The sequence below is a fragment of the Dipodomys spectabilis genome, unplaced genomic scaffold (genome assembly GCF_019054845.1).
Source record: "Dipodomys spectabilis isolate Male_0828 unplaced genomic scaffold, ASM1905484v1 ptg000096l, whole genome shotgun sequence".
Taxonomy (NCBI): domain Eukaryota; kingdom Metazoa; phylum Chordata; class Mammalia; order Rodentia; family Heteromyidae; genus Dipodomys; species Dipodomys spectabilis.
In genome coordinates, this window is record NW_024870773.1 from 29,766,429 (window position 1) to 29,781,247 (window position 14,819).

Genomic DNA, 14,819 nt, shown 5'->3' on the forward strand with positions numbered 1-14,819 from the left:
GATGCTGTGGCTCAAGTGGTAGAACTCTATCCCTGAGCAGAGAGAAGCTCAGGAACAGAGCCTAGGCCCTGAGTTCAAGACCCAGGACTGGCAAAAAAAAAAATTTTTTTAATATGAAAAAGTTGGAAAGCTGAGTTGAATGCTGGTGGCTCACACCTGTAATCCTAGCTACTCAAAAGGCTAAGATCTGAAAGATAAACACTTGAAGCCAGTCTGGGAAGATGGGCTTGGCAGACTTCATTTCTAATTAGCCAGAAAAATGCTGGACTAGAGTCATGGCTCAAGTGGTAAGAGAGCCAACAATAGCTCCAGGCCCTGAAATGTTAGAAAACTTAAAAAATGAGTTTGTATAAGTAAACACATAAGATTATATCTCTTTTTACTTGATGTCATGTATATTTTATCACTTTTTTTTTCTCAATACCAGGACTTGAACTCTGGGATCTTATATTTGCATGGTTTGCTCATTTCTTTCTTCCTTTCCTTTCCCTTCCTTCCTTCCTTCTTTCCTTCCTTCTCCTTCTTCCTTTCCCTTTCTTTATTTCTTCCCTCCCTTCCTCCCTCCCTCCCTCTCTCCCATCCTTCCTTCCTTCCTTGTAGTTGTGGGGTTTGAACTAAGGGCCTGGGCTCTGTAGCCAAGCTCTTTTTGCTCAAGGCTAACACTCTGCCACTTTGAGCCACAACTCCACTTCCAGTTTTCTGGTGGTTAATTGGAGATAAGTCTCACAGACTTTCCTGCCCTGGCTGACTTCAAACCATGATCCTCAGATCTCAGCTTCCTGAGTAGCTAGGATTACAGGCCTACACCACTAGGACCTGGAAAGCCCAGTATTTTTGCTGGTTAATTGGAGATGGGGTCTCAAGAACTTTTCTGCCCAGGCTGGCTTCAAATGGTAATCCTCCAGGTCTCATTCTCCTGAGTAGCTAGAATTATAGGTGTGAGCTGTCAGTACCTAGCTGTCCTACATATTTTCAATCTTAAGCTGTACATTTGAGCTAATTTTCAAAAACATAACAAGTTATAATTTTAAAACAACATTATTCCAAATTGCAATTAAAATTTTTTGTAAGAGAAATCTTACTATGCTGACTTTAAAAGGAACGGCAGGATTTAAATGAGTTCTGGTTGAATATGTGCTCATCATACAGAAGGACGTGGGTTCAGTACACAGCCCCACAGGAAAAACAATAATAACAAAAACAAACAAGTCTTTTGTTCTAGTGATCTCTCATGTTTAAATTCTAAAGGTAAGGACTCAGGGGCATGGTTTAAAAGGTAGAGAACCTGTAAGCATGAGGCCCTGAATTCAAGCCCCAGTATTGAGAAAGAAAGAAAGAAAGAAATTCAAGCCCCAGTATTGAGAAAGAAAGAAAGAAAGAAAGAAAGAAAGAAAGAAAGAAAGAAAGAAAGAAAGAAAGAAAGAAAGAAAGAAAGAAAGAAAGAAAGAAAGAAAGTGAGCAGTAAAGAAAAACTGAGTATATGTTCATATGTCCTTAAAAACTTAAGTAGGGGAAGTGGCGCTGTAGCTCAAGTGGTAGAGCACTCGCCTTGAGCTGAAGAGCTGAGGGACAGCGCCCAGGCCCAGAGTTCAAGCCCCACGACCGACAAAAAAAAAAAAAAAAAATAGACAACTAAAAAACTTAAGTAGGGGCTGGGAAGGTGGTTCAGTGGTAGAGTGCTTACCTTGCATGCATGAGGCCCTGGGTTCAATTCCTCAGCACCACATAAGCAGAAAAAGCCAGAAGTGGCACTGTGGCTCAAGTGGTAGAGCGCTAGCCTTGAGCTGAAGAGCTGAGGGACAGCACCCAGGCCCAGAACTCAGGCCCCAAGATCGGCAGAAAAAAAGAAACAAAAAACCTAAGTAGTCCCCCAGTGGGCACTGGAGTTTTATGCCTATAATTGATCGTAGCTACTCTAGAAGCTGAGTTCTGAGGATCGAGATTCAATGCCAGCCCAGGCAAGAAAGCCAATGAGAGTTTCTCCAATTTACCACCCAAACTCCCTAAGTGGAGCTATAGCTCAAGTGGTAAAATGCTAGCCTTGAGAGAAAAAGCTAAGGGACAGCACCCAAGCCTTGAGTTCAAGTTTTAGTACCAGCAAAACACATACATAAAACAAAAACATGAAGTAGTCCAAGACGGAGGAAAAAAAGACTAAATCATGTTACAGTGAAAATAGCAACAAGCAGATTAAAGAGCAATTAAGAAATACTTTCAATAATTTTGCAAGTTATCTTGAGGGGAGCTATAAGCAATGTCACTGGGAATAATACGTCCAAATGCTTTTTACTTTACTATGTACAATTGTTGTTTACGAGTGTGAGTCTTTTAAGAATTCTACTCCACAAAGTTCACGTTTGTGTTTTGATAATGGTGGAATTTCAATAGACTTACTTACCTTTCATTATGAGATTTCCAAGAGAGAGTAGTTAACAGAGACTCATTCTAAAAAGTTCCTAGTAAAACAAAGCAGGAGCAAAGAAGAGTCAAGGGACATGGAGAAAAAGAACAATTTGAAGCCTTGGTGACAGCCCTTAATTGGTGAAAAAAGAGGATGGGTAAGGAATTAAAAGAAAATTCTCTCTCTCTAGAGAAAAGCTGATGAATTGAAAAAAGATTATGAATTTAAATTTAATTGCTTTTACTATGTTTATATGAATTCACTCATTTATTGAACATTGTTTTGTGTGAGTGTGTGTGTGTGAGGGAAGACTTGAACTCTGGGCCTGGGTGCTGTCCCTCAGCTCTTCAGCTCAAGGCTAGCGCTCTACCACTTGAGCCATAGCACCATTTCCAGTTTTCTGGTGGTTTATTGGAGATAAAGAGTCTTGCCTGGGCTGGATCTGAATCATAATCCTCAGATCTCAGCCTCCTGAGTAGCTAGGATGACAGGCGCGAGCCACCAGCGCCCAGCTGTTGAATGTCTTCAATGACTTATCCTTGCTTGTAATGTTCTCAGACTATTGCAATTGCCATATTTTATATATATTCTGCTGAGCTACAGCAGATTTTCTTGGACCAGAATCATATAACTGTTTTAGAGTGGAAACCAGGGCCTCAGACAGGTAGGCATGTACTCTACTATGAACCCATCTCCCCAACTCAGCTTTACTTGTTAACAAACCTGTCACTAAGATTTGTAGGTATAGCTTACTTTCTTTGTGCTACAAGAAGTAAGTACTTTCTTAAGTCTGACTAGTTTTCTTGCTTCAGATAGTACCCTATTCCAACTCACTTCCTAGATTTAATGTTAAAAAAGTAAGTTGATCCCAACACCAATAGCTCATGCCTGTAATCCTAGCTACTCAGAAGGCTGAGACATGAGGACATGTGGTTCAAAGCCAGCTCTAGCAGGAAAGTCTATGAGCCTCTCATCTCCAATTAAGCGCCAAAAAGCCAGAAGTGGAACTTTGGCTCAAGTGGTAGAGTGCTAGTCTTGAGCAAAAAAGCTCAGGGATTGCACCCAGGCCCTGGATTCAAGCCCTAGAACGAGTGTATATGCACACACGTGCACGCACACACGCACACACACACACATACAAAGTAGGTTGAAATAGTAAAACTAATATCTGTTAAATTATCTTTCAACTATTAAAAACTTCTTATATATGGAAAAGCTTGAGTTTGCTGATTTTAATTTTATTTCTTGAACAGTGACACATACCATAGTAAGATTATGAAAGGCATACATAGAAAAATATCTAGAAATTCCACTGAAATAAACTCTAATCTAAAACCTGAGACACAACTGTTTCTATTTCTAGACATTTAGATATAACATTCTTTTTTCCTAGAAAAATACAATTAAGATCAATGAAAATAGATCTCCTCCATGTATAAATATACATGTATTATCTAAAATATGTAAATGATTCAGACAGTTTAAATGTTAGAATTTTCTTCTCAAATGAAATAATTATTACTGGGCACTGATGGCTCTGCCTGCAATCATAGCTAATCAGGAGGCTGAGATCTGAGGATCATGATTCAAAACAAGCAGGGCGACAAAGCCTGTGAGATGCTACTATCCAATTACCCACCAGGAAACAAAGTGGAACTGTGACTCAAAGTGCTTACAGTACTAGCCTTGAGCAGAAAAGCTCAGGGACAGTGCCTAGGCCCTGAGTTCAAGCCACATGATTGATAAAAAAAAAAAAAATTATCGGGCTGGGAAGGTGGCTCAGGGGTAGCGCGCTTGCCTTGCATGCATGAGACCATGGGTTTGATTCCTCATCACCACATAAGCAGAAAAAGCTGGAAGTGGGGCTGAGGCTCAAATGGTAGAGTGCTAGTCTACAGCTGAAGAGGTGAGGGACAGCGCCCAGGCACAGAGTTCAGGCCCCACAGCTGACAAAAAAAAAATATTATCTTCATAAACAAGCAGCACTAAGAGTTTCTAAAATGCATGCATTAACAAAGGCAATATTGTTTTGTGTGAATCAATACATAGCAATCTCACCTGGAGACACACACAGAACCACCACAATTTCTCCCTAAAGGAATTGTCAGGATCTAATGTTGGGCCCAAATAAGAACACCTGAGTCCATGAACTCTTGTTGGGCAAACAGATAAATGTCTACCTTCAATCATGCCATTTGCTAGTAGTTCTCCTGCAGAACTCCTGACACCAAAAGCACAGGCAGCAGGCAGAGGAACTGGCTGGAACAAAAAAGTCTAAAGAACAGGAATGAGGTTGCCACAGATAGACATTTCTCTGTCTCATTTCAGCAGTGGATGTCTTCTCCTTTTACCCATTACCTCCTCCTTCACCCTCACCTTCAGAGTCTGGCCTTGACTTAGCAAATGGCCAATCCAGCTCCTTCTTCCTTCCCCATATCCTCTTCCAGCTTAGACCATTCTCTCAACAATATGATTTCAACTACATCAAACTTTCACTGTTGACACCTCCAGCATCTTGCCTTTTAAGAGGTTGGTAAGAATTCCGAAGTAATATTAGGATATGCCAAAGAAAGGTCAAAACAACAGCCTCTTAGGTCATTCCCCTTGGTCCCCTCTACCCCCAGTTTAATGTCTTTCAAGGCATCAGTGGCTCATATTTGTAATCTTAGCTACTCAGGTGGTCTTCCTGAGTATTAAGAATTAAAGTTCAAAGCCATCCTGGGCAGAAAAGTTCCCAAGACTTCATCTTCAAAATAACTAGCAAAAATCAGGCCTGGAAGAGTAACTCAAGTGGCCAAGCACCAGTTGAACAAGCAAGACAGGCAAAAGCAAGAGGCATTGAGTTCAAGCTCTGAAACTATAAAAGGTTGTAACATCATTTCAGCAGTGATTTCCAACCTTTTTCCTGTCAGGGCACAAACAGAAAATGAGAATGGGGCTAATGGAGGATACTGCTCAAGGCAATCTCTGGGGACTGTAGGATGGGGAGGTCTGCCCTCCTGAAGTCTGACCCCACACTCTAGAGGGACACCAGCCAACAAACGATGACATGTAGTCCCTAAACTCCCGTGCACTAGTCAAAGAAGCATGTAAATAAGAGAAGAAATAAGAGAGAAGTCAGTGAAAACCTCAAGGTCTAATTCTTGCACATGTGGGCAGTTTTCTTTTTCATAAACTCTGGACATGTCTGTCCAGTATCCTGTAGGGACAGTCAGTAAATTATACCCCAGTTCTGATAGGTATCATGACTGGAGCTATTCAAAACTGCCACGGGATTTTTATTTTAATAGTTTCATGCTTAAAGTCTATCACCACTACAAGAATAAAAACAGACAACAATAAAAAACTAATGACTATGTAAGAATTTCTCATTCATGAAAGAAGACTATACTTGTTTCAATAGCCAGGTCATAAGATTTTAGGTTTTTCTATGCATTGCTACTTTTTAAAGGAAAAAAAAGAGAACAAACTTAAATTGTTACTTTGACAAACAGTATTTAATATTATAGTATAGGTTCTAATAGCAAGGAAGTTTTTTCCACAAGTCCTCCCATTACTCCTTCCCCCCTTTTCTAGTTCCTATATTTCTTTAAAACTATTTTTTTTTTATCTAATGTTTTTCCTTAGAGGGTAAAAAAGAAAACACCACTAGTGCTCTTTTTACTGGGAAAATAAAAGCACAGAATGAACAGTTCATTAAAATGCACAAGACTAAATGTGAGTGTATCTGTTTATTTAGAGTTTTCATTGAGTAAAATTTCAAATAAAGCGATCTACCCAATTGCTATAGTTTTAAAAGTTAAATCACTTTTCATTCTCTGAAAAAAACCTGTGGCACAAATTAACAGTAGCAAGTAGAAAAAACAGAATTACATTTAAAACATAATTCAGAGAACATTATTTACCTCTTTGAGATTAGTAAGCATGCTATTAGTAACAAAAGCCAACAAGAATGAAATACAGATGTTTATAGCTTATGTTTGCATGCATCATAAAGACAATGAAAACAATAATTTTAGAACTTTTCCTAATGATAAGTATAAACATATAAATAGGAAAGTCCCTCCCTTTGAATTTTTTTACCACCAGATTTTTTTTCTATACTTAACAATAGAAGTTTTTACTTTTCAGCTGTCAGTACAAATCTCTTACTTCTTTAACATTTTTATGGTATACAATTTAGTTATTAGCGATGCATTTAAAAATGGAACAAGTCTATGAGAAAAGCTGAATTGCTTCAGGATAACTAGAGGAGACTTAAGCAGGCCTGTATTGTATGGAATTGCAGCATACATACTGTATTGCCCCGTGCTAGTCTGATATATGCTAGTTGGCACTGCCATAGCGATGTTAGGGGGTGTTCCTTCTTCCTCTGATTTTTCTTCTTCAATCTTGGGAATACCAGGCACATCCGAGGAAAGTTCATTCAGTATTTTTCTAAAATATCATGGAATAAAACAAATAATCAGGATAGATAAATGAGATGTCAAACAGAAAAGCAACTGCAACTTATGCAACTGCATAAGTTGACTTATGACTTATGCAACTGCAACCCCTTTGTACATCACCTTTATAATAACAATAACTTTCTTAATCAGAAAAGCTATAAAGGAAGAACTGTGTTGGTCTAGGATTATTCTACTTTCCTGGACCAAGTATCATTCCAGAAGGAAACTAAGTTAACTCACCTATAAGAGGGTCTTCGCGAAAGGATTTCTCTGCGTTTATGTGGATCAATTACACCTTCTGATTCTGCAGATTCATCTGTCTCTGCAATTGTTGCTACCTACAATACAAGATTTTTGAAATACATAATAAAATACATGATCTTACTCATTTAAAACATAGTGGTTAGGCCAGGCACCTGTTGCTACTTAAGGAGGCTGAAATCTGAGGATTGTGGTTCAAAGCCAGCCTGGACAGAAAAGTTCATGAGACTCATCTCTAATTAGCCACAAAAAGCAAATGGTGGAGGTGTGGCTCACATGGTGGAGTGTTAGCCTTGAGTGAAAAACCTAAGTGACAGTGCTCACATCCTGAGTTCAAGTTATAGTAGTGGCACCAAAGATAGAAACACACACACACACACACACACACACACACACACACACACACACACACACACACACACACACACACGAACAAACCAAAAAAAACACAGGTGAGCCAAGTAGCAACGGCCGACTCCTATAGCGGTGGCTGACTCCTATAATACTAGCTACTCAGGAGGGTGAGATCTGAGGATTGTAGTTCAAAGCCAGCCCAGGCAGGAAAGTCTGTGAGAGACTTCATCTCCAGTTAACTGCCAAAAAAAAGCTGACAGTGGAGAACTGTGACTCAAGTGATAGAACACTTGCCTGGAGCAAAATATCTCAGGGACAGTGCCCAGGCCCTGAGTTCAAGTCCCAAGAGTGGCGCACACACGCTCTCACGTGTGCACGCACACACAAACACACACACACACACACACACAAACCCCACCCAAAAAATCCCCCCCCAAACCCCACAATAGTGGTTAAGTGTCTTGGTATGTAGTGCTGAGTGGGTGTGCTTGAGCAATTCACAACGCACAGTGAATTGGCACTACCAAAGTACAGACACAATTGTTGTTAACAATATATGTTTGGCAAGAAATGGAGAAAATAGTAAGTACTATGGAAATAGTAGCTTCACAGAATATGACAAAGCATAAGGTACGTCAGACACACAATCCTCAACCCAAATGTGCCCTTACAAATCCATCAGTGAAGGAGTTACAAAACCAGTGACAGAGACAGAAAACAATGCTAAATTTCTCTCCTCTCTTCACAGAATTATAGCTGAGTTGAGCTGGGCCTTCCAGTTACACTCAAAGAAGAAAGAATATTTAAGTAAGCAAATCAAGCTGTTAAAGCTAGGATTTATATTGTAAGGGGTAAGGTTAGGGTTTTATTGTGGAAGATCTTGAAAGGCAAAATTTAAAAATTTCCTTAAGCTGGAAGTATTTGGTACACTTCTGCAATCATAGCACTTGGTAGATTAAGACACGAAGATCATCTATTCAAGGTCAGGCTGTGCTCCACAATAACATCTTTTCTCAACAACAGTTATTTTCTCTTTAAAGAAATATCAGGGGACTGGGAATGTGGCTTAGCAGTAGAGTGCTTGCCTTGCTTGTATGAAGCCCTGGGTTCGATTCCTCAGCACCACATAAACAGAAAAGGCCAGAAGTGGCCCTGTTGCTCAAGTGGTAGAGGGCTAGCCTTGAGCAAAAAGAAGCTCAGGGACAGTGCTCAGTCCCTGAGTTCAAGCCCCAGAACTGGCAAGAGAAAAAAAGTATCAGAGTCAGGTACTGGTGGCTCATGCCTGTAACCCTAGCTACTCAGGAGGCTGAGATCTGAGGATCATGATTTGAAGCCAGTGGGGCAGGAAAGTCTGTGAGACTCATCACCAATAAACTACTGTGGCTTGAGTGGTAGAATGCTAGCTTTGAGCCAAAGAAACTCAGGGACAGTGCTCAGACCTTAGGTTCAAGACTCAGGGGGAGGGGGGAGGCTGGGAAGGGATGTGAAGGGTAAACAAAGGAGGAGGCTGCAATACTTGGTAAGAAATGTATGCATTATCCTGCCCATGTAATTGTAACCCCTCTGTACAGTATGTTCACAAATAAAATAAAATATTAAATTAAAAAAAAAAGCATCAGAGTTTTTTTTTAAATCATAATTTCACTTTTCAAGTCAGGCACTAATATAAAAATGTGATTTTTAAAGAATGATATAGTAGTAAAATAATTTCTACATTAACATATCTGCTATCAATATATTTAGCCATTTAACTCAAGCTCAGGTAACTAAATTTAACTCAAGTAGCTAAATTTACAAAACTCAACTTAATATTATTATTACACAAGAACTTGATTTGAGCAAATTAAGCTTACTAAAAAATCAAGAATGCAGGGTTGGGAAGGTGGCTCAGTGGTAGAGGGCTTGCCTTGCATGCATGAGGCCCTGGGTTCGATTCCTCAGCACCACATAAGCAAAAAGAAAAAAAAGCCAGAAGTGGCGCTGTGGCTCAAGTGGTAGAGCGCTAGCCTTGAGCTGAAGAGCTGAGGGACAGCGCCCAGGCCCAGAGTTCAGGCCCCAGGACTGGACCCAAAAAAAAAAAAAAAAAAAAAAAATCAAGAATGCAAGTAAGATTCAGTATACACTCTGTGAAAAATGACCTATGTAACTCGTGGGCATGGATGGAAGGAGGAAACTGGGGAAACATTACCTGACTTATAAAATGGTAATCCCTTTGTACCTTAAAAACAATAAAATTATATTAAAAGAGTAAGAAGAATGTAAGCAAGAATATACATTTCCTTAAGCACATAGGTTGTGTGTATATTCACTTAAACGTATGACCATGGACCTCTGGTTATGGACAATCCAAACATAAAACATGTACACTCACTGTACAGTACCTACTGAAAAAATGTTTCTGTATTAGATAATCATGTATCACCATCAAATATTAGTCACTTTACACTAGGCTCCCACACCTGTCTAACAACCAGATCATCAACAAGCCAACAACCAAAGCTCATGCAGATAGATTGATTTGTCCATTTTTCTAAAGCATAGGAACTCTATCAAGAGATCCACCAGCATTTATCTTTACAATTATCTAATTCATTAAATAACAACAAAGTCTACTGAACATAGGAAATACTTTCTTCTAATAGCCTGTTTGAAACATAATATAAATTTTTGTACCCCAATAAAAGCCATGATACAAAGAAGAGTGGTTGGGAACTTTGTTTTATAATTAGGGTCAGAAAGAGCTAGAAACAAAAGGTCATCATAGTAAATAAAAGAAAGTGGTGCCGGTGCCAGTGGCTCATTCCTGCAATCCTACCAATTCCAGAGACTGAGATCTGAGGATCACAGTTCAAAGCCAGCTCAGGCAGGAAAGTCTGTGAGACTCTCATCTCCAAGTAATTACAAAAAAAGTTTGGTGGGGGGAGACTGGGGTGAGGTAGGGGAAGGATGGAAGGATGGATGAGAATGTTGAAAAGGGGTGACATTGATCAAGATATTTGTATTCATAAACTGCTTTAAAAAAAAAAAAAAGCAGAAGTAGAGCTATAGCTCAAATGTAGAGTGCTAGCCTTGAGCATAAAAGCTCAGGAGAGCACCCAGACCCTGAATTCAAGCTCCAAGACTGGTACATACACAAAAAAAGTAAACAAAAAAAGTGGTGAGAATTATTATTTTTCCTTTTGAGTTTTGTTATGTTTTGTTGTCCTGGGAATTGAACTCAGAGCCCCTCACTTTCTAGGCAAGTGCTCCACCACTTAAGCCACTCCCCACAGCCATAAGATCTTACAGCATGTGGATTTGTTCCTTAAACAGTGTCCCATTTACCCTCATTGAACTACACTCAAACCCACAAAGTACACTGCTAAGTGTGTGCATGTCATTTTCCTCATAGATTTCCCCCCTATCAATTAGGTTCAAATCATTTTAGCATTTAAAGCTGATCTCAGAAAGGAACAGAAAGAACGTCAGTATGTTTTAAGTGATTATTAATTTGTCGTTGATTTGTTGTTGTCTATGGACAGTCACAAAATTAATCCCATGTACAAAATCCAAGCTTCAAGCTGAGGACCATGGAATATAAACATAGCATATACATTCCCCCTCAGGTTAGACTGGTGAATATAGCACAAGGTTAACATGCACAAGGCTCTGGATTCAATTCCCAGCACCAACCAATAAATGTCACAATTACTTCTAAGGATTATATACACTAAATGCAAAATAAACTAATGTGAATATTCATGAACATGGTACTGACAACATAATCTTTATTAATCTTCTTTGATGTCTTTATGATTTCTTTTTAATAAGTTTTTTATTGTAAAAATACTGTATAGAGGGGTTACAGTTACATGAGCAAGGTAATGAGTACATTCCCTATCAAGCATTGCTGCCTCCTCCTTTGTTTTTCCCCTACCATCCCTTCCCTCCCACCTCTACAACTACACTCCCCCCTTATTAATCTTTATATTACCACATTTATCAGACATCTTCTGCAAAGAACCCTTGAGATATTATTTAAACATCACTGGACAACTTTGCTAAAAAAAAATCTGAGTCCAAACACATAACAGCTCAAAGACATGAAGTGCTTATCTAACAATGTCTCATTCTGAAAATTAAAATAAAACAACAAAACTCCAACCCTTTTTGTTTCTTGGTTTGTTTGACAGGCATTATGTAGTCTAAGCTGGCCTCAATCTTGAGATCCTTCTAACTCAGCCTCCCAAGTTCTGATATTATAGGCATATGTCACCATGTCCAGCCCAAACACTAAGTCTGAAGTTAAATCTATTCACCTAGCAGGACACAACACACTACTGCACCAAAAAAAGAGATGAAATTCCTATAAATATCTAAAAAGATTTGATTATAAAAGCTCCATAAAGAAGAATGATGATAAATGAATTAATGAAGGGCTAATCACCCAGGAAGGAAGCTAACTGAACAGTTTGTATTTGTGGTGACTGAAAAGCCGATGGCTGTGGTGTCTGAATTACTCCCTGGACCTGCACAGTTTGGCCTGAAGGTAACTGCACTAGAGTCACAGCTGGACAGCCTCTTCTGATGCCTGATCCAGCTACAGAAACCTGCAAAAGTGATCATCATTGAGGATTAAAGCTGGACCTTTTGGGCTGTCATTTTTGCTTACTTTTAAGAAGTACCACTCACTAACATGACTGGCCTACGTCTCATTTCTTAGTTTTGCTTTTAAGAGATGACAGACAGGCAGGGGTACTTACCATTAGGAGGTGCTCACTGTCCTGGAGCTGTCATTCTCTGATGTGACAGATACTAAAGAACCCATGCGCCTCACTTTTGGTGCCCATGCTTCGGTGGAGGAGAATGTTCTGGATGTAAAGTTCTAAAGCAGTTAAACTACCTCACTACCACCTCACAGCCACTAACAGTGATGCCTTCCCTTGTGGAGACCAGAGTATGAACTCTCTCTCTCTAACATAAGAGAAATTAGAAAGAACTTCAGTATGGTGAATTGTTTTAATAAATAAAATAATAATAATAGTAATAATAATAATAATAATAGTAATAAATAAAAGTTTCATATGACAAATCTAGGACTGCTTCAGATGCAAGCTGATACTCTGTCACAATAAGCCAGGTGCTAGTGGTGCATACCTGTAATCCTAGCTATTCAGAAGGCTGAGATATGAGAATAAAGGTTCAAAGCTAGCCTGGGCAGACAAATCCACGAGACTCTTATCTCCACTTAGTTACCAAAATCGCAGGAAGTAGAGCTGTGGCTCAAGTGGTCAAGCACTAACCTTGAGCAGAAGAGCTCAGGAACAGAGCCTAGTACCTGAATTCAAGCCCTAGGATGAACAAAAAAAAAGTCACAATTGTATGCCTCTTATAATCACAGGAGAAAAAAATGCACAAACCAAAGAAATTCCTGATCTAGAGTGTCTGATCTGGAGCTGGAGTGGCTTCTGCCACCCATGACCTTCCTTCCCAGAGGTGGAGCACTGAGCTAGAGAGAGGGGGCCAGAGCATCTCTCAGCGCTGAGCAGAGAGGTGCAGTCTTCTCACAGCCTTCACAGCACTTAACACAGTTCCCCACACCACATGCCCCTCCACACACTCTGCACTCAAAACCTGCAAAGTTTGTTAAGTATTGAATAATTCTGGCTTATATGCCAGTGTAATTTAGGAAATCTGGTTCAGTTATTCACTTATTCATTGAGAAGCTACCAATTTCTATCTGTATTAGTGGTAGAACTTTGGGATTTTAAATAATTTTTAAGGAAGCCTCTATGTGTGATCTCACTTTTAAGGAATATCAATGCTATCCAATCTACTAGTACTATAAAGGGCTTAATAATAATTGGGTTTAGTGGTAGAGTGCTTGCCTTCCATGCATGAGGCCCTGGGTTCAATTCCTCAGCACTACATAAGCAGAAAAGGCTGGAAGTGGTGCTGTGGCTCAAGTGGTAGAGCGCTAGCCTTGAGCTGAAGAGCTGAGAGACAGCGCCCAGGCCCAGAGTTCAGGCCCCATGACCGACAAAAAAAAAAATAATAATAATTGGGTTTAAGTTGGGTACTGGTGGCTCACACCTGTAATTCTAGCTACTCAGGAGGCTGACAGGAAAGTCCATGAGACTCTTATTTCCAATTAACCACCAAAAGCCTAGAAGTGAAGCTGTGGCTAAAGAGCACTAACCTTGAGTAAAAAAGCTCAAGGGTCGGGCCCAGGTCTAGAGTTCAAGCCCTAAAACCAGCACAAAACACAACAACCTCATTTACAAGCCAGGTGTGCTGGCATTGCCTATAATGCCAGTATTTGGGGGTACAGGCAGGAGTATGGATAGTTCAAGGCTGGCAGGGGCTACGTAAAAATATGGCCTTGTCTCAAAACTAAAACAACAACAATTAAAAAAAAACTGGACGGGGCACATGGCTCAAGTGGAAATGTATCTGTCTAGTAATTGTGAGGTCTTGAGTTCAAACCCAATACAGAAAGAGGGAGAGAGGCAGACAGACAGACGCACACACAGAGAGACAGAGACAGAGAGAGGCTAGCCTTACAACAAATAACTAAGGTTTATTATTAACATCATTTGTTTGGAAGACAACTTCTATGGAAAACCAAAAGCTAAAAATCGGATACCCATGTAAGAGTTCGTGCTAAGTATTGCACTAAGTGTGTACTAAAGTATAGAGTTGATAAAACTAACACCTAGAGAAAAAAGCATACCTAATAGTAAAGACTGGTTGTTCCACTTTAGAGGCTGAGGATATCACAGTAAACCCTGGACAATAGAAAAGCTTTGTATACAAGTCAGAGCTTGAACCAGGCCTTGAGCTGAGCTTGATAACAGCTGGACAGAAAGTGAGCAATGAGGGCAGAGGCCACCATATATATAGCCCAAGAGGCCATTTCAGCCTGCCTATCTCTGTTATCATGAACCTTAAGACTTTAGAGGGAAAGAAGAACAGCCATGTGGAGTAGACTTAGCAACTTACAAGATCAAGGACTGGGAATGTGGCTTAGCAGTAAAAGTGCTTGCCTAGCATGCATGAACCCCAGATTCGATTCCTTGGTACCATATAAAGAGAAAAAGCCAGAAGTGGCACTCAAGAGATAGAGTGTTAGCCCTGAGCAAAAGAAACTTTGAGAAAGTGCCCAGGCCCTGAGTTCAGGCCCCAGGACTGGCAAAACAAAACTACAAGATCAAAAGAAAAAAAAATAGATTAAGGTCATGTCTGAAGCAGTGGAGCTATAGTGCCTGCCTACAAAGCACAAAATTGGGGGCAGGAGGAAGAGAGAGAGAGGCAGAGAGAGACACAGACACACAGATACAAACATGGACAAGACAGGAGAGGAAAGAGGGAAGAGA

General features: G+C 39.9%; 1 protein-coding gene across 1 annotated transcript in view; it reads right to left on the reverse strand.

Moving 5' to 3' along the window:
• Crem (cAMP responsive element modulator) overlaps positions 1 to 14,819 on the reverse strand; it is a 93,079-nt gene that overhangs the window by 32,074 nt on the left and 46,186 nt on the right. The window contains exons 5-7 of the mRNA XM_042686022.1: positions 11,907 to 12,053; positions 7,090 to 7,187; positions 6,699 to 6,838 (exon numbers count right to left, since the gene is read on the reverse strand). Coding sequence (XP_042541956.1) covers positions 6,699 to 6,838; positions 7,090 to 7,187; positions 11,907 to 12,053 — 385 coding nt within the window. The remainder of the gene's footprint in view (positions 1 to 6,698; positions 6,839 to 7,089; positions 7,188 to 11,906; positions 12,054 to 14,819) is intronic.